We start from the raw sequence: 27,997 nt of genomic DNA on the forward strand, positions 1-27,997 counted from the left end.
ATCAGAGGGGAAGAAATAGAAAATTAAGGTATTAGCCAAAGAAAGACAAGGGCCATGAAGGGCTTGAAAATGAAAGACTCCCTGGGATTCGCAAACCTAATACCACCAGGTTCAGAAAAGAACAAAAGTTGACCAAGGGAGGTCAGATAGGATAGAAGAAAGTGAGATGCCCAGTACAAATAAGTGGAAGCAGTGCCAGTTATCAGCTAAAGGCCCTGTGGTCGCCAACCCTCACTCCCGACTTTAGAGCTCCTGGTGCCCCTTTTAGTTTCCCCTTCCAACAGGCAGGGGATACCGCAGTTGTTATTCTACCAGCCCCACCCACAGGGCAGGTGCCAAAGAATATCCTCTATGGTGAACTTCAGGATGGGAAAAGAAAAATTGGGAGACAAAAACTCTGTTATAAAGATATCATGAAATGGAACCTAAGTCACTGTAAGCCAGAGTGTGTTGAGCTTCACTGCTTGTATGGTAAATGCTCAAGCTTTGTGTAGCATTGCAAGGTTTACCTTCAAACTGAACTCTTTGAGATGTGCCTACAGAGGATGGGTGACAAGCTGTAAAAACTAGGCTCAGGCAACAGTTTCTCTACAACTACTAATGCAGAGAACAAAGATTGGGAACATCAATCACATGTAAGCACATCAAAGGAACAGGGACATTAACAACAATATTAGCAAGGGAATTGAAACCAGCTTCATCGTCATTGTCAGCTGTAACTTGATCTGAATATATATAACTTCTTCCTGCATACAATGACCAGTTCAACTCAGTTTATGGATGTGATTATGATGACTAAACAGATCAATCCTGGCATAAGACATACGCCCGCACAAATCACACTGAATGGATGGAGGAGAGCAGGGTTGTAATTGACAGAGTTTTCTTGCTTGTCACTTGGCCTCTTGATGTCTGCGGCATTCTCTTTCAAACAAGTTGACAGCGGTTGATGTAGTGTTCAGCTACAGTGAGCGGTCCACAGCACATTCTTCCCATGTCTGTAAATCTATACCAGTTGTCTTCATGATGTGTTTCAGCTGGTCCTTAAAATGCTTAAGAGGGGCTCCATGAGGTCTACTACCGGAGCAAAGTTCACCATAAATAATTTGGCGCTGAAGCCTGCTATCACCCATGCGGTGAACATGGCCTAACTATCTCAGTTGATGAGCGATGATTGTTACCTCAATGCTATTTAGCTGCGCTTTGTCGAGAACTGCCGTGTTGGTCACATAGTTCTCCCACTTTATATTCGAGATGAATCTCATTTTCTGTTGGTAGAAGCGCTCAAGTTTTTTTGATATCACAGCGATAGAGTGTCCAAGTTTCACAGCCATACAGCAGCGTGGAAATGACTACAGCTTTGTACACCACGAGTTTGGTGTGCAGTTTTAGGTCATTATTCATGAAGACTCTGTGCATTAACTGTCTGAATGCTGTATGAGCAGCCCCAATTCTTATATTAATGTCTTGTTCACAGGTACACCGTTTAGATAAGATGCTTTCAAGATATGAAAGGTGATCAACCTGTTCCAGTGTTGTGTCCAAGATGAAAATACTGAACTCAGGAAGTGTTAATCCTGGGGCAGGCTGTGCAAGTACCTTCATTTTTTTTCGCAATAATGGCAAGACCAAAGCGATCACATGCAGTTTTAATGCAGTTGACTGACTGTTGTAGATTTGCAGGTGTTAAAGCAGGAGATATGGTGTCATCAGCATACTGCAGTTCTGTCACCCGGGTAACCAGAGTACGTCTTTGTGAGCGAAGTATTTCCAGATTGAAAGGGCCTCCATCAAAACAAAATTTAATATCCATGCCTAAGTTGTTTGCAGATGATTCATGCAGCATGGCAGTCATGTACAGTGCAAAGAGTGTAGGAGCAAGCACACAGCCTTGTTTCAATCCATGAGTAATTGGGAATGAATCTGATACTGAGTTACCATGAAGAACCTGTCCAGACATGCCATCATGAAGAGCTTGGACCAATTCCACATAACGTTCAGGACATCCAAAATGTCTCAATACTTTCCACACAGCAGATCTTGGTACTGAATCAAAGCCTTTTTCCAGATCATAGAAAACTAAATACAGAGGCTGCTGTTGTTCTCTGCATTTTTCCTGGAGTTGTCTAACACAGAAGATCATATCTGTTGTGCCTCTGGCAGTTCGGAAACCAAATTGAGTCTCTGAAACCAGATTAATTCCAATAAAAAAAGAACCCCAAAGCCATTCCCCTAAAACCTTGGGTTACCCAAGAATTACTAACACTTACTCTCCTCACTATTTTCGAAAACCAAAGTAAAAAGCCCCTCTGCAGAAGTAATTGAAGAATACAAAAGAATCAATAATAAAATAACCAAATTAAAAAAGGAGCGACAAAAAAGGTATTATGAACGTAAATTACAGAATTGCAAAAACCAAAAAAAACATGGTATGTAGTCAATGAAGTGTTAAATAGGAAGCCTAGACATAAACATGAAATCAACTATCTGGTGGCAAATGATGTCAGCATTACAAACACAGAGGACGAATGCAATAATCTAAATGTACTATATGTTAACGTAACTGAAAATATAAGTAAAGGCCTTCCTGAAGATCAGCAAGCTCATCATGGCAGCATGTTGTGCTGAAAGTCAAACCAATACAGTAGTATTTTCATGGCTCCAACTGATGAGTGTGAAATGCTCAAAATTATCACTTTTGTAAAGAATAAAAGTAATTTAACAGAAGATAAAATAACTAATGTCATGTTAAAAATCAGTGCCATATATTGTGGAAATTATTAACCATTCAGTTCTTGGTGGAGAAATATCCCAATCACTCAAACGTCCCAGAATTGTACCTATCTTTAAATCAGGAGATAATACAGATCCATCCAATTACAGGCCAATTAGTATATTATCTGTGATTGGAAAACTCCTAGAAATGGTAGTACATACATACATACATACATACATACATATCTTTATTGCCCACCCTAGTGTACACCATCGGCTTACAGGCAATAAAGACAGACAGAGCGAAACAAAGGAAAACAAGCAATAATAACAACTACATATCTCTTAAAACTACTTAACTACATTTACTACCTCTACATCTGCTCAGTATCATCCCACACGTACGCGGATAGCCAGCACACATGCAGGACGATACCGCACTACTAACTACCCAAAGCCCAACCCCTAACTACCACCTAAAAAAAAAAAAAAATAATTAGACTGGTCGCTGCAACAGCCCTGGCATGGAACACATGCCCACCAACCCGTCTACAGCAGCCACCAGCCTTGCCACGTGAGAACTGGTATCGTATCTCACCGACCCTCGCTGACAAACACTGTGTTCCTTTCCTTATCATGTGTTACAAGCCACCCTGGCTGAAACCAGACCCAACAGGTGGCCTGCAACACACTTCCGCTATGTACGTCACACATACTCTTGTCCCTTGTCAGCACACTACCTTCCCTATCCTTTTCATTTCCGTGCGGACATGCTCAAGTCTATCTTCTTTGGAGTGGGGTCAAGTCCCCCACCCCTCCCTCTTCCCTTGATACGTCACCCTCACCTCTCACGCACTACTCCCGCTATTTACATCTCACCTTATAAAAACTTAAGACTTAAACATCAGCTAACAACCATTTAAAATCCCTCATCAACGCACCTAAAACAATTAACACTTTTTTTTTTTTTTTTTTTTTACACAGACAAACTTTTTTCATTCGAAGTCCATTAGTTCACTCAGTCTTCTCCACCTACCGCACCACACTTCATATATCAAACCGATTCACCTTATTAAGCTTCAGACTTAAACATCAACTAACAATCATTTTATATCGCACTTAAAACAATTTGACTTTTTTGTTTTAAACATTTCACTTACACACAAACAAACAGTTTCCATTCCAAATCCATTAGTTCACTCCGTCTTCTCAGTCTACAACACCTCAATTACATCAAACTGTTAGATCCCATTTCTTCCATCCTATTAAACTTAATACATAAACATCAAGAATCCCTCAATTTTTACACCCCTCATCAAGGCATCTACACCATTTAAATTCTTTTTAAAAGAGTTTTTTTTTTTGACCTACTTTCATAATTTCCATACTGCCAACATTTTCTCCTTAACTACATTCCCACTTAATCTATCACAATTCTATCACATATACCTTCTTTATACTCCCTCCTCACACAAATACACTTAAACAATCCATTTTTTTTTCACTCCTCATTTACACACCAACAGACAGTACTCCATTCCAAGTCCATTAGTTCACTCAGTCAACTCGTTTTTTTTTTTTTTTTTGTTTTTTTTTTTTTTTTTTTTTTTTTTTTTTTTTTTTTTTTTTACTAAGCTTTACACTACCCTCAAACCTACTCAACCTCCCTTTTTCTCAACACTTACCTAATTTTCTCAGGCTTTCCCTTTGCCCCAGGCGGATCACCTTTCCACAGGGCAAGGTGTTCTCCCCCTTTCCCCTAACACTACAGCCCCCTCTTCTGATATCATGATTACCATGATACCCTTCCCGCATTTGCTCAGGGCGGATATCCATTCCTCTGAGCAGAATGCCTTCCCCCTTTCTCCCTCAGCACGAACCACATTATCTGCACAACCCCTGTTACTCCCTCAATTTCTTTATAAATATAGCTCTGGCCACATTTAAGAATTTCGCTATATTCGTTCCTTTCTCCCACTCTCTACATAACCAAGATGTTATCTTATAGCTTTCCCCTACCATATGCAGCTCCTTCTTACTTAGTAGTTTGATCTTTATCTCCGCCAAAGGTCGGCATTGATTAAAAATATGCAGGTCCTCCCACTTCTCTCCACATAACACACATCTATCCCTATTCTCACTACCAACCCACCCCCTATTCCTCGGAAGACCCAATACCCACCAATACAAACCTCTCTTATCCCTTCTACCCTCAAACTCCGTTTTCGGGTTTATTACTTCCACCAATTTATTTAATACTGATAAAGAGACTCTCTCTCTACATTCCTCTATTAAGCTCTGTCTTTCAATATCTAGTAGTCTTCCCTTTATCCTTTCCCATACCCATTTATTCCTACCATCCCCCCAGACCTCTCCATATACCCCCAATCCAATCTTTTGTAACCATTTTTTGCACTTATTCACCCAGTAACCTTCATTCGTCATACCTTTCTGAAAATTCAACGTTTCTTGTACTAACGCCCCACCCTTCCCTTCCTCCAATCTCATCCAGTACTTGAACACCCTCTTAGCAATTTCAACCTCTATCGATTCTTTACAGACTAATCTGGCCCCGGCATTGGCAGTACAATTCGGTAGGTCCATCATGATCTTGCTAAATTTCGCCACCACCTGGTTTAGTTCACTCCTGCCTTCCTCCATTCCCCATACTTCAACCCCAAATAGCATTTTGCCCATTACCAGTGATTTAAACACCGTTTTCTGAATTTTGTATTTAACGTCTGGAAATTTCTTTTCTAATACTCCTACTACAGCAAGCGCTCCTCTTCCTTTAAGTTTTGCCTTCTTACACTGATTTTTCCAAGAAGCATTCTTACTAATTATTACACCTAGGTACTCAATTTTCCCCCCTGGTTTAATTTCTTCCTGCTCAAGCCTCCAGACTTCCTTATTCTTTCTCCCACCCCTTTTCCTACACACCATTATCTGAGTCTTTCTTACATTTACTCTGAGAGACCATTTCCTAGTATATTCAACTACCTTGTCCAACCCTTTTTGCAAGCCATTTGCCGTCAAAGCCAAAATCAATAGGTCATCCGCGAATAGCAACCCCGGAACCTCCATTTTCCCTACCCAAGGGCATTGCCATGCGTCTCCACCATGACCCTCTAAAATATTATTTATAAATAATATAAATAATATCGGGGATAGCTTACAACCCTGTCTCACCCCGCTTTTTGACTCAAAACACTTACTCAACCTTCCATCCTGCAATTTAATCATCACAAACACTTCCTCATAAATAGTTTCAATTGCCACCCTCATTTTTTTCGACATTCCAACCTCCCCTAATCTCAAAAATAGCGCCTCCCTACTGACCGTATCAAAGGCTTTTTCTAAATCAATCGCTGCTATAAATAATTTACGCCCTGCTATCCTCACATACTTTGTAATCAAAGTGTCCAGAATCCAAACATTATCAACTGTATTACATCCTTTCCTAAATCCATTTTGGAACTCAGATATCCTACCGTACTGTTCCGCCCAATTTGTTATCCTATTCGCCAAAACCCCTGTGTACACCTTTGATAGCGAGTCTAGGAGTGTAATTCCTCTATAGTTGTTTGGATCACTACTAGCTCCTTTATTTTTATAAATAGGGCATAATACCCCCTTCCTCCATTCTCTAGGAAATTTCCCCGTTTCCAGCAACCTATTAAAGAATTTCACAATCCCTCTCAACATCGGTTCATTTGCCCCTACCTCTTTCCATACACTATTGGAAATACCATTCACACCTCCTGCAGCCTTGGGTCTAGCATTTTTTAATACTGTAATTACCTCCTGCCTTGTTATCTCCCCATCCAATATTGTAATGCCTACTTCCAGTTCCCTTCCAATTTGTGACTTGTCTATTTCTCTACCCAATTTCCTCTCCCCTTCTAAAAGCCTTTTAAAATGCCTAACCCACTCGTTTTCTCCTATTTTATCCCCCTTCCCCTCCGGTTTCGTTCTTCTAATCTTGTTTATTGACTCCCAAATTCTCTCAAATTTCTTCTCTCTACAATATATATTTATTTTTTCAGCTTCCGCCTCCTTCCATCCTCTTTTCTTCTTATTCAATACCTCCTTATATTCCCTTCTCAATTTACAATATTCCTTCCTTTTTTCTTGCACACCCTCCTTCCTAAACTCCGCTAGGGCTCTCATTACAACCTCACGTTTTCTCGTACAGTCTTCATCAAACCATCCATTCATTTTATTCTTTTTTCCCTCTACCCTTCTCCTCACTTTCTTCCCCACCCTCCATACAGGGAGTTCAATTAATTTTAGCACGTTATCCATATCATTCCCTTCTACCGCCCTTTCAATTCCTACCCTTAATATATCTCCCTCCTCTTGCAAATGCCGTCTTAATTTCTCTTTAGTATTATCATCCCATACATACTTCCATCCTCCATTCCTATACCTCTCCTTACTTTTCTCCATCTTTCCCTTCTCATCAGCGACCAACGTTCTCAATTTTATTTTGATAGGCATATGTTCTGTCAACCCATATTCTAACACCTCAAAACTTATTATTCTCCTTAACGCTATCTCTGAGCTTATTCCTATGTCCACCACACTCCCTCCATTTGTTGTAATATACGTCAAATCTCCCACACTATCCCCCTTCATCCACCCATTTAAAATAAATAAATGTTCTAGAGCACATAACTCTAATAACCTTTCTCCATAACTATTTACAACATTATCCTTACTCTTCCTTTGCAGTACCCCGTCTACTTTTACTTCTTTCTCGTATACCGGTACTCTATTGCTCACTCTCGCATTCCAATCCCCCAATAAAATCATCCCATCTTCTACATACATTCCTTTAATTGTGTTTATTTCTTCAATCAGTTCGTCAAAAAAATGTTTATTTGCATACACTGAATCGCTCGGATGGTTATAAAGCAGTGCCAGACAAATTGCTTCCGCTGCCCCCTTCCCCATTTTTACTCTCAACCACACTACCCCTTCTACCCTAGTCTGTAACGTCTCCACCCATTCAGCTATCTCATTTCTTATTAAAACTACTATGCCCCCTGGGTTTCGGCCCCTCTTCCCTATTTTTTTCCTTAACACGTTAACTACTCTATAACCGTCCCATGTAATTTCAACCCCCTTCCCTAACCACGTCTCTACTAGAGCAATAATCTCAAAATCTTTCACTAAATCCACAATTTCCTTATTCCCTAACTTCCCCATCAACCCCTCAATATTCAGCATCCCTATCACCATATCTAGTTATTTATTTCCTCCCCCTCCCTCCCTATACTTCTGCATTTCACCACTTCCCCCCTTACTTCTCGTAATTCTTCCTTTTGGCTCCACCCCACCCCTCTCTTTCTTCTCACCCCCATCCTTCCCCTTTTCCGTGCCAGAGCCTTTTTTCCCACCCCATAGATCTTTTAAGCTTAAGGATCTCGCCTTATTTAACACCTGCTTTCTCTCCAGGTTTATTTCTGCATTATTCCTATTCGGGGAGGTTGAGTCACTACCCTGACTCCTTTCCCTTCCCGTCACCTCTTCACTACCTGTATCCACTTCACTTCGGTCTAGTGTCCTACTTGTTGATTCACCCCTTCCTGGGCTGTTCTGACTCACCAAGGACTCTGCTGTCTTCGCTACCTGCCCGCTGACACCGCAGTCCCCTCTTCTCTCTTCCTTCTCCGTACTGATGTCGCCCTGCTCTCGATTTCTGCAACTCATTTCCTCCTCACAATTTCCCATCCTCAGCAGTTCCTCCTGTGTCCACGATCGCGACCAATTTCTGCCTGAAGTAACCAGACACCTCCCCACTAACTTGACTCGCAATCCCTGCGCTCTAGCACGCCACATATGCCGCTTATAGACATCCGACCGCATCCTGTCTTCTTTCTCTATCTCAGCCTTCAAATAAATGTTCGATCCTTTCAAATTTCCAGCATTCCTCAGAAGTATATCAGCCATCAGGGTTGATATTAATCTTAACTTCACCGGCCTATGTCCCTTGTTCCTTCCCACTCTATATATATCATCTATATCAACTTCAGAAAAGTTTATCTTCATTTTGTTCGAAACTATGTCCACCACTTTCAATACTAATTCCACTTTTGATTCTGTTCCTTCCTCAGGTACACCATACACAAACACATTTTTTCTTGCTGATTCGTTCCTCGCTAACCTCACTTCTCTCTTCATTGCTGTTAATTCCTCTTCCAGTACCACCACCTTCTTTTTCAAGCTCCCTACCTCATCTTCTATCTCCGCTAACTTGTCATTTACACCTCCAATTTCTTCTTTTATAAAACTTTTTAAGTCCTTCATCTCCTTCATTTGGGTTGCCTGGTGTTCCTGCATCATTTCCTTAATTTCTTCTCCTTTGCTTGCTTCCTTCACCACTCTCTTGATCTCTTCAAGCTCCTCCCAGCCGAACGGTCCCTGGTTTGGACCCGGATTTTTTTCTATACCTCCTACCACCAGCAGCGTCGCAATAACCGTCGGACACAACATAATCTCCAACAGTCCTTTATAACCACTATTTTCTCTTCCTCTCTCAACTCCACCTTCCTTCCAACACTGCCTTGCACCATGCCATCTTCCAATTCTTAGCCTGTATTGCTGTATCGTTATTCCCATATTGCGCACCTCAGCTCATTCACACGTCCGCACTTCCCGATGTCTCGCTCGTGACTGTAGAAATGGTAGTAAAAATGAGACTGGTAAATTTTCTTTGTGAAACAAATTACTTTTCCAATAATCAATATGGGTTTCTCCCAAATAGAAGAACTGTTAATGCCATACTTGATACAGTGATAGATGTTCAAAAGACCTTAGATGAAAATAAATTAGCAGCAGGGCTACTTATAAATCTGAAAAACAACATTTGACCTGTTTGACCACAAAATACTTCTGAACAAGTTAAAAATAGCAGGAATTAGGGGTTTAGCACACAAATGGTTCCAAAATTATTTATCAATCCAAACACAATATGTGATGATTAACGATACTAAAAGTTCTAAGCAATAAACTAAACATGGCAGTACTGCATGGATTGGTACTAGGTCCTATTCTATTTTTTATTTATATTAATGACATACAATCTTTAACACTAAAGAGAAAATGAAAATTATTTGCTGATGATATCTTGTGTTGTTTGAGTCATCAGTCCATAGACTGGTTTGGTGCAGCTCTCCATGCCACTCTATCCTGCGCTAACCTTTTCATTTCTACGTAACTATTGCATCCTACATCTGCTCTAATCTGCTTGTCATATTCATACCTTGGTCTGCCCCTACCGTTCTTACCACCTACACTTCCTTCAAAAACCAACTGAACAAGTCCTGGGTGTCTTAAGATGTGTCCTATCATTCTATCTCTCCTTTTCGTCAAATTTAGCCAAATCGATCTCCTCTCACCAATTCGATTCAGTATCTCTTCATTCGTGATTCGATCTATCCATCTCACCTTCAGCATTCTTCTGTAACACCACATTTCAAAAGCTTCTATTCTCTTTCTTTCTGAGCTAGTTATCATCCATGTTTCACTTCCATACAATGCCACGCTCCACACGAACGTCTTCAAAAACATCTTTCTAATTCCGATATCAATGTTTGAAGTGAGCAAATTTCTTTTCTTAAGAAAGCTTTTTCTTGCTTGTGCTAGTCTGCATTTTATGTCCTCCTTACTTCTGCCATCGTTGGTTATTTTACTACCCAAGTAACAATATTCATCTACTTCCTTTAAGACTTCATTTCCTAATCTAATATTTCCTACATCACTTGCCTTCGTTCGACTGCACTCCATTACTTTTGTTTTGGACTTATTTATTTTCATCTTGTACTCCTTACCCAAGACTTCATCCATACCATTCAGCAACTTCTCAAGATCTTCTGCAGTCTCAGATAAAATAACAATATCATCGGCAAATCTCAAGGTTTTGATTTCCTCTCCTTGGACTGTGATTCCATTTCCAAATCTCTCTTTGATTTCCTTTACTGCCTGTTCTATGTAAACATTGAAAAGGAGAGGGGACAAACTGCAGCCTTGCCTCACTCCTTTCTGGATTGCTGCTTCTTTTTCAAAGCCCTCGATTCTTATCACTGCAGACTGATTTTTATACAGATTGTAGATAATTCTTCGTTCTCGGTATGATATCTTAATAACTTATAAAGGACTAAGCGAAACACAAATTATGGAAGATATAAATTGTGAGACTTGAACAAGTTATCGAACTGGGCTTTATCTCAAAAAATGATCATAAATGTGAATAAAACAAAATACTTAATCTTTCATAAAACAGCCCATAATATCAAAGCAGCTAACACTGTTACCCTACAAAACCAAGTAATAGAGAGAGTCAACTCAGCTATGTATCTTGGTATAGTATTAGACTCAACAGTTTTCTGGAAAAACCATTTTGATTATGTCATCAGCAAAATTACCCCTTTGATAGAAATAATGCACAGATTAAGATACACTAATTTTTCTCAGCAACAATTGAAGTGTAATCGTCGCTCATCGCTGCCAGGACAAAACCTCCTATGTGAAATATTTTACCTTAGAACTTTGGCCAGTTCTTTCATCTAAGGTGCAATATTGTGTGAATATTGTCAAGGCATTCTCGCTCATCATAATGTATATCATATTATCACATAGGAGGTTTTGTCCCAGCAACGACGATATATTATGCAATGATCCACCCACATCTAACATACATAAGCTTCATTTGGGGAAGACGTAGGAAAGATGATGTTAATAATTTGAAAATCCTACAAAAAGAACCATCAAAATCATGTATGGATTCCCCTTCCTTAAATCATCAGATTCAAATATTCTTCCATCCCATAAGCAAATTGCATTTACATCATCAGTCTTTATGTATAAGCTAGACAGGAAATTAACTTACTCTGCTGTTAACTTTGCCCATTTTAGTGAAATTCATAGATATGAAACTAGAGGATCATTAAGGATATACCCCTCTCACTCCAATTCAGTAAAGTATGGAGTGAAAGGCATAGAATCATCAATGTTTAGGGAATATAATGTATTGCCTTCTGTTATAAAGAACTGTAAATTGGTTAAATGTTTTAAGAAAAACCTGAAGGAATATTACTCTTAAATAGATATCTTAATATAACATCTATATAACTTACTTTAATTAATACATTAATATATTGTCCATATTTAATATCTCAAGCCATGCAATATCTGAAAATACTTCTGAAAATCTATTATGCTAAAGTCTTAACCCTCCATCGGTAAGGTGAACGCCGAGAATGTAAATGGACCCGACCCATCTTAAATTTTGTCACTTTGAAGTTCTAAAACGGAGGGCAAAACATAATAACGTGTTTAGTTTTATAATTACTTTATTCATAAGGCCTTTAAGACTGTTTGATTACATTGTTTTACTTTTAAAAAAAAGGAAAGTATTAGCCTTTCCATGTCCACCGAGTTCCATATTTACAGCTTCATTTAGTACTGCAAAACTAGCACCTATTTATTTAATTTAAAATGGTCATATTCAAAACAACTGTAAAGTGAAACAAAATTGTTTAAAAATTAGATTACAGAAGCATACAAGAAATCTTGAAAAACTAAATACAAAAATTATTAAAAGTACATCCAGATAAACAAAACATGAAATCATAGTTTCAGCACTTGAATGGGTAAAATGTAGTCTATATTTCCTTCTTTTCAAACTAGAAATAGTTATTAATAGGAAAGAACACATTAGTGGTAGAAAACTAGCCAGAGAAGTGCCTGCTAATAATACAGGTTGCAAAACACACCTAACACATTTCGCTTTTTTTTTTTTTTTTTTAACGTCGCACCGACACAGATAGGTCTTACGGCGACGACAGTATAGGAAAGGCCTAGGAAGTGGAAGGAAGTGGCCGTGGCCTTAATTAAGGTACAACCCCGGCATTTGCCTGGTGTGAAAATGGGAAACTACGGAAAACCATCTTCAGGGCTGCCGACAGTGGGGCTCAAACTCACTATCTCCCAAATGCAAGCTCACAACTGCATGACCCTAACCGCACGGCCACTTGCTCAGTACACATTTCACTTTCCACATCACTAGAATCATCGGCACAAGAAGGTCACAGTACTACTTTATGCTCTCCACACAAGCAACAATGGCACTTCTTACAGAACTCGTTCCCTTTTCTGTCCTTCGAAGAATTGCAGTATTCACATCTTCTTTTCTTCGGGAATTGGGCCTCAGTTGCTTTAGATTTTCTTGTCTTTCCCCCGCTTTCTTGTTCTTTACTTATCAACTGAACAATTGTGCTGCGAATCTCCTTTCTTTTCTCCATCACAGGATTAGTCAAGGTAAATGCAAGTCACTTTAGGAAGGTGCAGCATGCATCATTTGGGTACGAATCCTTGTTTACATTGCATTTGTAAAGCACAAAACTGTTTATTACTGCAATATGTAGAATTCCATAAAAGTACCTCATTGGCCATCTTCTGCCTTTTCTCTTAGTAGTTTTTTCATGGCTAAGCTTGTCTAAGATGTCAACACCCCCTTTAGTCATGTTATAAAATTCCGTTACTTCAGATTTCTTTGATTCATCATTTATGGTTCCAGCGAAGTGCATTGACAAAATTAGTGGCACATTTCTATTCTTCTTTGGAGTGTGCAAAACCAACATTTTGTTATCTTGATACATGAACTGATAAGAGCCAACTGGTGCTGAAGATAACATTGAAGGTGGAATTTGTATTTTATTTTTCCGCAAAGTGCCCACAAAAGTTAGTTGCCGTTCAAGAAGTGCTTCAGTCAGTTCATACAAGGAGAATTAGTTATCAGAAGTCACATTTCTGTTGCTCCCTTTCAGTGATTCTGTTAGCCATAGAACATACTGTGCTGGCAGAGGCAAATCATTCTTCTTCTTTGCTTGCTCTTTACCGATAAAAACGTTCTTGCATCACAGTGGGAGATATTTTTCAGGCCATATTTATCAGGCTTTGTTGGAATATACATCCTGAAAGGAAATTGCCCATGGAAACTTAGCAAAGTCTCATCCACTGTAATGCACTCAGAAGGACTGTAATACTTAGAGCAGTTTCTTTCAAAGTATTCCACACTTCCCTGAATACAGCAAATTTGTCCGTAGATTTTTGTGTATTCCTCGAGGCTTTGTCATCAAATCTTAAATTCTGCAGAAGGAAGGCAAATCTCTTTTGGGACATTGTGCAGCAGAATACTGGAGGCCCATATATTGAAGAAAACATGTCATTAAGTCTCAAAGTACAATTGTTTAGTAGAGCACTTACGTACAACAGTCCGATCAGAGCCCTGATTTCTATTGGATCAGTAGGTGATATAAACTACTGAACTGAGTTGTATCAGAGTTTTGCCTTTCCTATTACTTCATTAGTATGGCGTACAATTTTTTCAATGATTTCATCACTAATAAATAAGGAAAATAATTTGAATTCATCAATGATGCCACATGCATTTCCTTTAGGTCCTGGCAAATGAGTGATATTCGAAGGTAGTGTCTTTGGAAATTTTGAATGCACTGGCTTGTCGGACCAAATTGATTCATCATCTTTATCAAGTTCAAAATGTCTATCATCATCCTGTCCCACTGCAAATTGAAGATTACTCTCCCTCGAGTATGAAACGTTCCCACCATCACAATCAAACACAGCTTCACTTATTTCATCATCACAATCTTTTTCGGAGTCCTCTTCTTGCCTTTGCAATTCAGCTAATATATCTTCAGTGGTGTAGATAAACTTACTGAATGCCATGGTACACAACAGTTGAAAAACAATGGAATAAAGAGAGGAAAAAGGAAAATGAAATGACAGGGAGAATGTCTAACATAAACTATAATGTTGGGTCGGATCCGATCCGGCCAGTGACAAGAGTGAATATAAATTAGAATAGAATCGGATAGTCACTTACCTAGAACATGCGGTCGCTCAGCCGCCTTCCTCATGACTGAGGTGAAGGTTACCTGAAAGCTATGTCACTTGGAGATAAGGGAGGGAGGAACAGTGAGCAAGCAACTTCCAGTTGGATCAGATCTGACCCACACGTTATCGTTTGAAGGTTAAAAGAAACTGTGCCATAGCTATCCAAAAATGTACTTCTCACTTTACTGAAAAAGCTGTAGTACCAGTATATGAAATGTAATTTTTGTGTCGCCTTAACGAAAGTATGTACTGTACTGTTCCTATCATGAGCCAGAGGTTCATGGGGCCTTTTGTCACCAATATATAAATAAATAAAAAATTATGGCAGTATTCACTATAACCAAATACCAGAAATGTAATTATTAATATTGCCTGCCTCAGTTATCTTCTATGAATCTTTTAGATGATACTTTATAATAATAATAATAATCATTATTTTATTCTCTCTATCATTTCCTCAATCCTGAGTGTGATCTCTGAAGATATTTCTTTGGGTTCGTCAGAATCCTTCATGATCTTCTGCCAGAAGTGTAGGGCTCTTCCATTTTTCCTCTTCCCTGACACATTTCCTAATATTATGTGCCTTCCCCTTCGCCATATCACACGATGTGAGCAAAGAATTAGGTTGGTTCAACATTAAAACATTAACAAAAAGAAATTATTTCTATCTCACCGTAAGTAATTTCAGGACTATCTGGTCAGATGAACAATCCAACACTTTAGCACGTTCTGGAATAGAAATATCCTCTAGACAGTTCAGGTAATAATAACAACATTTTGATAATGCTTGTAGCCAGTGCCAAATACTATCACAACTAAAGAAATATAGCATCATATGAACAATAAAAATAAGAGCTGGGCAAGATGGCTGAGCAGTTAGGGGCATGCTGCTGTGAGAATGCATCCAGGATATAGTGGGTTCAAAACCCACTGTTGGCAGCCCTGAAGATGGTTTTCCATGGTTTCCCATTTTAACACCAGGCAAATGCTGGGTCTGTACCTTAAAGCCATGGCCGCTTTCTTCCCACTCCTAGGCCTTTCCTATCCCATCGTTGCCATAAGACCTATCTATATCGGTATGACGTAAAACAAATTGTAAAAAATAAAAATACGACTGATTTCTAGAAATTATTAAAATAAGGGAATATTTATTATGCTTTCCTTCTTTGGGGTCATAAAAGTTTTTTTTTTAAAGCCCTGAATATACAGTGTATTAATGAAGTAATTGTTTCATGAAAGGAAATAGGCCCTAGCTGTCTTGAAACACTGATCCCATACTAACACCTAATTTTAAGTCATATAATGGCAACTGAAGAAGAGTACCTAGTTTCTCTGAACATCAGTGTCAATTATTTAGAACATGAATGTGAAACAGGATACAGCAACAAGAAAATGTCAGTTGTGGTTCAACAGTGTCATCATGAACATCCTGCAAAAAGACAGTTGCATATAAACACCTTCAGTCTTTGGTCCACACTTATTTTGATCCACTGTTGTTTTGTTCATCTTAGGTAATTTTGTTGCTTTCCATCCTGATGCCTTCATGTATCTACTATAGGAAGGATTAGACTTACTATTTCCTCCATCACTGAAGGTTACACCAAAATTTTTGGATCTGTGTAATATTTCTCTGCCAGCCCCGCAGTGTAGGGGTAGCATGCCTGCCTCTTACTCGGAGGCCCCGGGTTCGATTCCCAGCCAGGTCAGGGATTTTTACCTGGATCTGAGGGCTGGTTCGAGGTCCACTCAGCCTACGTGATTACAATTGAGGAGACATCTGATGGTGAGATGGCAGCTCCAGCCTAGAAAACCAAGAATAATGGCCAAGAGGATTTGTCATGCTGACCACACGACACCTCATAATCTGCAGGCCTTCGGGCTGAGCAGCGGTCGCTTGGTAGGCCAAGGGGTGTGTGGTCATCTACACATTCTTACCTGGTAGATTTCTGTCCTCCTCTGTTTACTTAACATGTACATGGATTAACACTAGGAATTGTTTTATGACTGAATGCGGACCGAAAATATGCAAATTAAAACTCGTCCAGAATTATCGCACACTAACTATAAACATTCATATGTACATAATATTAATGACTTACCTTGAATACTGGATGCACTCCATCGCAGAAGTGCATAGGATATTATCACATTTTTTCGTAACATCATGTTAAGACACAAAAGGCGTAAGAGTCATTCCAGAAATAAATTATTGGTGATTATGCCAATCAAAGCCCTTATATCAGATAGTGTTGGAGATGATCAATCTTTGATTTTCTATCTTCTAGTTGAAGGTGTTGCCTGTTGTTTCTGTTTGTTTCCCTGTATTACTGTTTTCTGGTGAATGATATCAGAAATTTCAGTATTAAAAAATAGTAAAAAGTACTCTGTAGGCTTGGTCACCTTGTCAAAATATGAATGTAAAATCAATCCTTGATTACATATTGGAATGGTACTTGAAGGTCATGGGTTTAAGTTACTCTTGTCAGTCCATTTGTCAGCTCTTTCGTTCTCTGGGGCACTCTTGTACTGAGAAGACTCACTACTTGAATTTCCATGTTTGGACTCTTCAAATGCAATATCACTTTCATCTCTGTCTGTGGAGTCTGAAATAGAAGCAATCTCTTGCTCACTGACTCTCTTCTTACTGAACATGTCACAAAATAACTCTATAAATAAAAAAAATCCAGTCTCAAAACTCACAACGCACTCTTAATTATCATGATAGCCTTTCACAGCTTGTACAACTCTAGCAGGGAGATAACACAACTCCATTCAAGGATTCCCCTTTCAGCCAGACCTAAAAGTGCCATTTACTGCCATCTGTTGAGTTTTTAGTACTATGTGCACCGGTAACACTGAATCTCTAACCATTTAGTATATTACATTCCGCTCGCTGGCAATTTAATGGAATTTAATTTACTGTATTAAATTCTGCCCTCCAAAAGTTAAATGATGACTTATGTTGAGTCCCGAGTCTGAAGGCTGTTTGGATCTTCAGAAGATAAAATAAATTTCAGTAGTGTAGTGAGAGGTACACAGAATCCTTAAAGCAAAACAAACACAACTAAGTGATTTTCATGATTTTTAATGTGATAATATCTTTCTTCCATTGTAGATTCCTCACTTTTACCACCTGTATTCATCTTTCTGTTTGTCTCTTCAGCTGTTGTAGGTATAACTAGTTCTTTCATCCCATGTAAATGGTGCCCGTACTATTACATTTACCTACAGTAGTCTGCCATAGAGCCATTTCACTAAAAAACAACTATCTCTAATTCTATTGCTCATCAGTGTATATAAGCCTAGCCCGCCTGGTGGCCATGATCGTTAAGGCGCTGAAGTCTAAAAACGGTCTAACACCGAGGTTAGCCGGTTCGAGTCCCGTTGGTCGAAAAAATTTTCACCATCAGAATGTTGGCCGGCAGGGTAGGGGAGGTGGTGGTATACAATTTCTAATCACTAGATTGCGTGCCAAAAGCCTGGATTAAATTCCAAACCTCTCCGCAGTGCTCATATGGAGTGAGGGCATATGACGCTGTTGATGGTGATTCGTCCGTCGGATGGGGACGTTAAGCCTTGAGCAGACCCCTTGGTGCTATTCGACAGGAGTAGGCTATGTGCCGGCACCGGGTTTCACCCTCTCCCTACTATCATATATCACGTCATTCATTTCATCTCTCATTAACTCCTCTGATGAGGTTGACGTCAGGAAGGGCATCCGGTCATAAAAAACCGCCACAACAAATTCATCTCACCTCATACCCGACCCCGTAGGGAAACGGGACAAGGGTTGGACAAACATCAGTGTATATAAGCTTGGTTGCTTAACTAATGACCAACAAAATGGTCCGATCTGTTGCACTTCAATATAATTCTGATAACTTGTTCCTGTATTCAAAAAATAGCATCAAGATTTGATTTGTAGAAGTCCCAGAGACCAAAACCGTAAGAGATAACTGAATTAAAATATCCAAAATATGCTAACCAGATATATTCTTCATTATGAAAGGTACACTGAATCCTTAACGCAAAACAAACACAACTAAGTGATTTTCATGATTTTTAATGTGACAATATCTTTCTTCCATTGTAGATTCCTCACTTTTACCACCTGTATTCATCTTTCTGTTTGTCGCTTCCTTTTCCTCCATTTATCTACATCTCTCTCCTAGTATTATATCAATTCTCGATCTCCAATGTTCTATCCTCCCATTTACTACATTAAGCTATTTTTTTTCCCTCCTTGATACAATATAATCAGTGAATAATTGTGTGTTCATTCTTTTGCTGCTCTCATGATATCATTCATCCTAAGCATAAACAGTGCCAAGGTAAATAGTTCTTGCTCTTTGCTTCTTGCTTATACAGATTGATATGTTGCCTGTATTCTGTCTTCACTGGATTATAATTTCATCCTATTCTTAATCCTTTGCCCTGTTAACTTCCACCTGTAGTGTTTAAATAATTATTACTGTGATGTGCCTCATAGACTTGAAGTGTAAAAGAAGTGTGTGTTTGTTTCATACAGCTCAGAATATGACGTATTGGCTGCGACTATGCTTGGTAGGGCTGGCCCTATTTGCAGTTCAGTCTGTGTCCAGTTCTTCATCTGTAACAAGTGAGTATATCTCATCCAATAAAGAGCAAATGAAATACTGTCAGTTTGTTTTGTATTAGAGAATTGGATTGTATGAATGTTTATAGCATTTTCAGCTAGCTTATGTTCAAACCTTCTCTGTGCTGTTATACAGATTTCTATGTTATACTCACTTGAAAGGTGACGTTTGATTGTGTATCTCAGTAAAGTTTGGTTCTTATTGAGTTTCCAATATGTCTAACAAAAACCAGATTTTGAACATGTAATACACATAACTAAAATGACTTTTTGTTTGTATACTTCAAATTTTTGCCTCATATTTCATTGTTATTTTGAATTAGGTATATCTTCTCTTTTTTTTTGTAACATTTATTCCACCTAGTTGCAGGGTCCGCTGCATGGATCTGCTGTCTCCATTTAATTCAACCTCTAAGTTGAAACCCATCTTAGTAATTGCATCAGGTCCTGTATGTAAAGCATGCTAAAACCATCAGATATGGCTCTTGCACATTTTCATGCTGGTACTCTATCATGCCAGAAAATTGTGTGAAGTCTTATCCTAGCAAAATGTAGAAAAGCTGCCTGTTTTGGTCACATATTTAGAAATAACAAACACAGTGTGATTAAACTGATCATAGAAGACAAGGCAGAAGGATCATGGATGTAGATGGAGAAGATTATCCCGACTGAGGAACTTCTGACAGTAGTTTGACATCCAAAGGCATGTATAGAAAACACATTTAGGAGATTTCAGTTTGTTGTATTTTTCTGGTTTACTGACAGGAATAAAAGGCAGATTGACCCACAAAGGTGCCTACTTTCCTTAAGGGATAGGAATATGGGGATCTTCCATGACCTGTCTTCAATCTGCATAAAACTATAGCCTCATTGAGGTAAGACAGGAAAGGGAACCACCATCACAATTGTCAACTACCCTCAGTTTGCCGGCACAGCTCCAGTTGCCAGGCTAGTTCCACTACGGAGTATAACTCTAAAGCTCCAGTTGCCAGTCTAGCTCCACTACGGTGTATACTATTCTAAAGTTTCAGCGTAGGTGCCTGACTTTCAGGGGGCCAAGAGGACTCACCATAGCTGACTACAAATCTTCCTAGCAGGCACATCCATAGATCTAGGTGGTAATTATACCACCTTTCTCCACAGCTTAGTCTGTTTGTTTCCCAGTATTCTCATGTGAACCACAAGAGTGTCTCTGATAATAGTATCACACAGTTCAGCTAAAAGGTCATAGATCTACTGCATCAACTTGTATGCGGAAAAGAGGAATCTATCGACTGCAAAATGTCCGTACACATGAGAAAGGGACATAGCTCATGTGTTTGTGTAAATCATATAGCTTTTAAGATGTCAGTAAATTCTTTTGTGTAAGTCATATAGCTTTTAAGATGTCAGTAAATTCTTCAATTTACACATTGCCAAATAAGTAAGTGAGATCTTTATATCCATATTATTATGAACAAATACACAATAATCTCTCCATTGACTCGTTAGTGGAAATTTGTCCAATTTCAGTTTTCAACACACAATACAAGCTGTCAATGTAGACTGCGACTGGCTATGTGTCTCTCGAGCTAATTTTTGTGCTGATGATATTATGTACAAAAGAGGCATTGATAATTAGAATGTTGTGACATTATACAAATCCAGTAGTGCAAGTCAAAAGCTTCTGCTGCTGTCTAAGGTCTAATGATGTAATTTATGATTCAGTGAGTAGGCTGGAAATGTCATGAGTCCAAAAAGCTCCATTTGCCAGTCTAGCTCCACTACGGTGTATACTAGCCTAAAGTTTCAGCATAGGTGCCTTGTTAAACCATGTGCAGTTTTACCATAGACTAACTGCGATAGGAAAATAGTTCAGAAAAAGCGTAGCAGTACTGAACTGGACATCCCCCCAGAAAATGCCACTGATAGGCTTCAAATAGCTGTATTCATATGAAATGGTTACTTAGGGCAGAGAAAAAATATCAGTGAATAAGGAAATATGGACTTCTGTAATTATTAATTAATTATACCTACTGCTTGTAATTGTATGAGGGTGAGTCAATAAATAAGTCACAAACATGTGTGTGCCTTATACCATTTGAAATTACGCGCACAAGTTTTACCAGCAGATGGCAGCATATGTATGCTTGTCGTACGACATCTCGCAAGCACTCAGTCAGTCAGAGGCTGTTAGTGCACGATGGCACATGTGTTGCATGACTGTACACGAGAAGAATAGCATGCAGTTGTGCATTTTTTGTGGGCCAAAGGACTGTCCACAGAAGAAGTGCATCGTGAAATGCATCCCGTCTATGGTGAAAACTGTTTCTCACGGAATGCTGTGTTCAATTGGATCCAGAAGTTTAACCATGGAAGGAAGAGCATCAGAGATGGGGAGCGTCCTGGTTGTCCTGCGGAGAACGCTCGGAACATCCACCGTACAGTCCTGACTTAGCCCCCTGTGATTTTCATCTGTTTGGGCCCCTAAAAAATCATTTGTGTGGCCGTCATTTTGATACGGATGATGCCGTAATCTATGAGGTTACACGTTGGCTGCGACAGCAACCAAAGGAGTTCTTTGCTGCTGGCTTTCAAGGACTTGTAAAGAGATGGGATAAGTACCTGAATGTACAGAGTGAATATGTGGAAAAGTGAAATAAATGTCAGAAAGTTACTTTGATTATTTTTTCTTCAATTCAGTTTTGTGATTTATTTATTGACTAACCCTCATATATCAAATTAATTTACCAATTATTTGCTTTGTAGTAACCCTCTGAAAATAGTTTCTGCTGATTGCAATTTTTTTTGGTTTACTTTCTAGAAAGAATACATTCTCAAAAAATCATATAGTTCAAGTTTATTGTCTTACTCCTAATTATTCATAATATCTTATGAATTTGAATGCGTATAGTGCTCATATATTTGTTTTTCAGATAAAGTTGTGTGCTACTTTGGTAGTTGGGCTGTATATCGCCTAGGAAATGGCAAATTCGAACCTGAAAACGTTCAACCAAACCTCTGCACTCATCTTATTTATAGCTTTGTGGGTCTCGGATACGATGGCAAAGTGACGGTTCTGGATACATGGAATGATCTTCCTGATGGAAAAGGTGAAGTAATCAAAAATCAATTTTAGTAAAATGTGTTTTATAAGACAATATTTATTATCAAAAAGTATATTATGTGGATATTTGGGAACTGAAGTACAGTTAAATTTGGTTAAGAGATTTCCAAGGAACCAGACATAAAAAGTAAATCTTAAGTTAGTGTCTGAGACAAGGATTATATATATATATTAGATATCTTCCTGAAATATTTGCATGCTGCCACAAGGGTAAGTCAAACAGTAGGCCTGCCATAGATATTATTTCACAGTTTAATTTTATTTTGGAAGTTAAATGAAAACAGGGTTGCTCAAGGTGGTTGTTAAGGTCTATAGGTGTGGTTTCTGAAAATGGCTATTGACCTCTTTAATATGGCTATCACACTTGAGTGGAGAAGGTCAGTACTTTCTAAATCTTTTCAGGAAGTCCATGAGTGGCCGGGGAACAGTCTCTCAAGCACCACTTATGAGGCAGTGATACTTACAGACACAAATTTGTATTTTTCTTTCTAATAAGATACTGGTGTTTCACAGATTTGTCAGTCTGACTCGTTGGCTGAATGGTCAGTGTACTGGCGTTTGATTCAGAGGGTCCCGGGTTCGATTCTCGGCTGGATCAGAGATTTTAACCTTCATTGGTTAATTCCAGTGGCTCAGGAGCTGGGTGTTTGTGCTGTCCCCAACATCCTTGCAACTCACATACCACACATAACATAATCCTCCACCACAATAACATGCAGTTACCAACACATGGCAGATGCCACCCACCCTCATTGGAGGGTCTACCTTACAAGGGCTGCACCTGGCTAGAAATAGACACACAAAATTATTACAGATTTGTCTTTTTTTTAGTTCAACTCTTCAGGTTGGTCTTCATTTGTCTCAAACCTTTAAAAAAAATGTAAAAAAATTTTCAAACTATTCTTGTATTTATAGCCAAGTTCATTAGAGAGGCAGAATTTTGTAAATATCTGCATTTGCTTTGATGTTATGAATTAAAAAGCAAGATTCTATGATTCTGCATACAAAAATGTGCCCAAAATATGTTGTATTTAAGTATAATTTTGGAAATACAGTATATAAGGTGTGTTCCATAAATAATGCGACCAAATTACAAAAAAAAAATAATTTATTGAATATATTCTTACAAATAATCAAAAATATTCAAATAGCACCCTCTTGTGTTGATACACTTCTGGAGGCGGTGTTTCCATGCCTGGAAGGTATCCTGGAAAGCCTTTTCCGGAATGTCCTTTAGAGCCGATGTAACATGCACCTGGATTCTTTCAATCGTGTCCCAATGTTTTCCTTTCATGACTCCTTTTAACCAGGGAAACAAAAAAAAAGTCAGCGGGAGCCAGGTCAGGACTGTAGGGAGGCTGGGGAACCAATAGGGTGTTGGTCCTGGCCAGGAAGTCTTTGACAATGAAGGTGCTGTGACTCGGCGCGTTGTCGTGATGAACTTTCCACGTGTCCTTGATGTCGCTTTGGCAGTGCGAGACCCTCTTTTTCAGTCACAATGCAGAAAACGGTTGTTTTTGCCATGTTTAGAGTTTGTGCTATCAATTGAAGGCTCAGCCGTCTGTCAGAGTTCAAATAATCGCGCACACGCGTCACATTTTCATCGACTCGTGAGATTGATGGCCGTCCACTGCAAGGTTCGTCGGTGATCTCCTCTTGGCCCTCCATGAACGACTTGTGCCATCAAAAAACTTGTGATTTGGACAAGCAATCAGTTCCAAAGGCCTGCTGAAGTAATGGAAACGTTTCGTGGCGGACTTCCCAAGTTTAACGCAAAATTTGATAGCATACCGTTGCTCTACAGAACAATCCATTGTGCCGTGTTACATGAACTCAAAATGGGCTTGACGGAAATGCACGTCCTGACTCCCCTCCACCTAGCCCAGCAGGTTAGAACACGCTGCAGTGTACAGTTGCTTCAGAAAAAAATTGGTCGCATTACTTATGGAACGCACGTTGTATTTCTTGAAGTGGTCAGCTTTGTAGCTGCAACTTTAAACAGCAAAATTAAAAAAGCAGAATATAAATGCATTAAAATTGGCCTGGCTATGAAGGAAATCATGAATATCAACATGTATGCTGCTGTAATTTTGAATAGTTAAGTACCAGGTGAGTTGTCCGTGCGTGCAAGCTGTGAGCTTGCATCCAGGAGATAGTGGGTTCGAGCCCTGAAGATGGTTTTCCGTGGTTTCCCATTTTCACACCAGGCAAATGCTGGAGCTGGACCTTGATTAAGCCCACGGCCACTTCCTTCTCATTCCTAAGCCTTTCCTATCCCATCGTCGCCATAAGACCTATCTGTGTCGGTGTGATGTAAAGCAAATAGCAAAGAATAATAATAATAGTTAAGTAATGAGTTTGATAATGTCTATGTCGGAGTGAAATATAAGATTTTATTGTGAACATGTAACTTTCTCGTTCAGAAATTTTAATAGTTGTACATGTAATAGGGAATGAGATAAAAAGCATTAAATATGAATAGTTTTCGGTGATTTACGTAGCGTTGAAACTAAGAGAGTAAATAAAAGTGTATTTGGATATACAATATTGGCTGCCTATTATGTCATGAAACATTATAGTAAACATTACCCTTATAGTATACGGGTTGTGAACCTGTTTCATAATATTAAAGACTTAGAAATACATATTTAGAAGCAACTTGTAAAAAAAAATTTTTTTTTAATAAAAATAATCTGCTACTTTGTTTAGTTCAATGAAACAAAAATTTTACCTTCTCATTATGTAATGCACCAGCCGGTGCCATCCTTTAAGCTGGTATGTGTACAAGACAAGGTAAAATAATACATAAAGATGAAATTAATCACTTGGCACATGCTCCACTCAAACATAATTACCAAAGTAAAGAAAACTTACCTTTAGATAACAAGAAGTTCCCGTGGATACTTAGGATAAAACTGGTACAGTATTAACTGGTACGGCTAAATGAAAGAAAGACCAACCAGGTTTTGAGTTTCAAAGATTTAATTTTAAGGTATTTTAAAAGTGGTTTAACATCGTAGAATGAACAATACTATTAAATTGTGCTCAGTGAGCTGCAACATGATAAAATTAATAAATAAAACGTAGATAACAAGGAAAAAAAAGAAATTAACGATTAACTCAAAATTCAAAAGATGGCCATCATTTAAATGAAATTAAAAGAAAACAATCTGGTATTTTAAGTAGGCCTACGGCAGGAGTTAAGTTACCGATCTACAATCTCAATCAATTTCCACAAAATTCGCAATTACCTTTTAAAGTTTCTGAAAACACTTGAACAGTTTCAAATTTATTGCTGTGAGCTTACACAAGCGTCAAAGTTTTAAAAGGTTTCAATTATGAAACCGAAACAAGCCAATAAAACCACAACAGAAACTCAGATGAAAATAAACAGAGATTACCCGAAAAAGGTAATTAAAACATTAATAAAGAAACCAAGTTCACCCGAAAAATAGCGCAGAATACCGAATTCATGCTCCAAAGGAAAAATCCACCCACAGCATTAAGTCAATCAATCATCAATAATCATTAAAAATTAGTAAAACAACAACATGGTAATGATGCAGGCAAAATTTACGAGGCACCAATCCCAAGGATCCCACAATAATGGAACAAGAGAAAGAACAAAAGAGACTCAAGGATAATGAATTATCGGTAATAAGAAAAATTGAGAGAAAGCATAATACCAAATAAATAGAATCAACAAGGGACCGAAAACTAGAAATAGACGCTTGTGGGAACTCTTTCAGGTATTACACAAATGAATTATACATTTCTTTAGGGTGAAACAATACCACCCCTAACTCCCGAGAACATTACTTTAAATATAAAATAACAACCATAACCGAAATTCTGGGAGCAAGCTTTTAGAAAATTACAAATGAGAAACCCATGTTTCAGAAGGAGAATTACCAATACTGAAATGTTCTTTCTGTTTTTTTTTTTTTTTTTTTGAATGATTACATTAATTTCAAGAATCAAAAGATTTCCAAAGGATCGCTTAAAGTTCGGAAAATATTCGGAGAGGAAGATTTATATGAAGTCACAGACCCATTGATGATGAAAACTTGATGCATGAAAATGTAACTTACAGTTTCAATGTAGCTTCCATGTTCAAGAGGCGCATTGTTTACAGTGATTGAGTGAGTGAGTGAGTGAGTCTTTTCCACCGCATCTTTTATTGGACTCATATCTTCATCACTGTGGCTCAGCATTCGACGTATTACGAATCCTTGAGGACAAAACATTGTTACATCAGTTGATCAGACACTACATCCTCCAAACTGCTGATGCTGATTTGGCACATATTAGACTTTAGAATACCCTTGTATGTTTTTGCTGTTCTCCCTGATTACGTTGGCTATTCTTCTATTGAAAATACATCACTTGCTTTGGAAGGCATGTGTTGGGCATTCAAGCAACATGACCTGGCTGTTGGCTCAATGCTCATGGTCTTGGTGGCCTATTTTAATATGTTGGTATTTGTTCGATGGTCCTGTCATTTCACTCTTTCTTCCAATACACTGCTGGTGGCATTATTCCAGACATCTTAAGTGTCTTCAGCTAGTATTCCAAGTCTCACATCATAAGGAAGTGTTGGTACCACTTATGGTACTGTATACATGCAACTTGGTCTAGGCACTGAGGCCATAGTTGTCAAAGATCCTTTTAAGGACATGACCAAATGCCACACTAGCACATCTGAGATGATGATATATTACATAATCTTTCCTACCATTTGCAGAAAGGTGGTTCCACAGGTAAGGAAAGTGTTCTGTATTTGCAAGGTCTTGCCACTGACCGTGGTGTAAGGAGGTGACTCAAGGGAATTTGGTGTAGGTTGGTAAATAACTTGTGTTTTGGTAAATGTTCAGTTCGATCCCATCTGTAATGGTAAGAAGTATCTTGATGTACTTTGATTTACACCCAACCAAAGCTAGGACCCTCCAAAAAGTTTCTTGGTGTCGTTTACAGAGTGGAAGGCTTTCACAAGATCTATGAATGCTGTGTAAAGAGGCTGTTTTTTCCTTGGATCTTTCTTGCATTTCTCAGACAGTGAAGACCATATAGATTGTGACTCGATTCAATCTAAAACCTCACTACATCTCTGGTAGGGACTCTTCTGTGGGTGGTAGCAAACTTTTAGATAGTACTTTTGTTAAAATGGAATTCAGCAACAAAAGTTGATAGTTGCTGCATCGACTTTTGTCTCTGGTGACAATTGTGAGTCAGCAGGGATGGTTTTGGCACTCCAACCAGTATATGATCTTGCCATTTCACTCTTTCTTCTAAAACGATGCTGATGGCATTTTTTCAGACTTCTACAATATTTCATTGATTGCATATGTTTAGCTGCTAGATGGCCTTCTTCCTTGAATAATTCAGAAAGCCTGTAGCCTTTCTTGTTCTTGGGGTATTTCAAACCTCTTGGTTTGGTTGTTTTATTTATATAAGCATTACACTCAATGTGCTCACACTGAAAATAGTGTGGGGGATAGTATTATAACTGATGGAGAGTGTGGTTATTTAGGAATATTTGTGGAGAAGCATATTAGTAACATATAAACAATGATAGGAAAAAGCATCAATTGAACTGTTCAAGATTAAAGAGTACTGAAATGAAATGAAAAAGGATTTGA

General features: G+C 38.6%; 1 protein-coding gene across 1 annotated transcript in view; it reads left to right on the forward strand.

Annotated features, from left to right (window-relative positions):
- The window catches only part of LOC136871929 (chitinase-3-like protein 1), a 90,812-nt gene that overhangs the window by 15,356 nt on the left and 47,459 nt on the right, over positions 1 to 27,997 (forward strand). Inside the window, exons 2-3 of the mRNA XM_067145662.2 lie at positions 19,166 to 19,255; positions 22,168 to 22,344. Of these exons, the coding sequence (XP_067001763.2) occupies positions 19,174 to 19,255; positions 22,168 to 22,344 (259 nt within the window). The 5' untranslated portion in view covers positions 19,166 to 19,173. The remainder of the gene's footprint in view (positions 1 to 19,165; positions 19,256 to 22,167; positions 22,345 to 27,997) is intronic.

Source organism: Anabrus simplex, chromosome 4, assembly GCF_040414725.1.
Source record: "Anabrus simplex isolate iqAnaSimp1 chromosome 4, ASM4041472v1, whole genome shotgun sequence".
Classification (NCBI taxonomy): domain Eukaryota; kingdom Metazoa; phylum Arthropoda; class Insecta; order Orthoptera; family Tettigoniidae; genus Anabrus; species Anabrus simplex.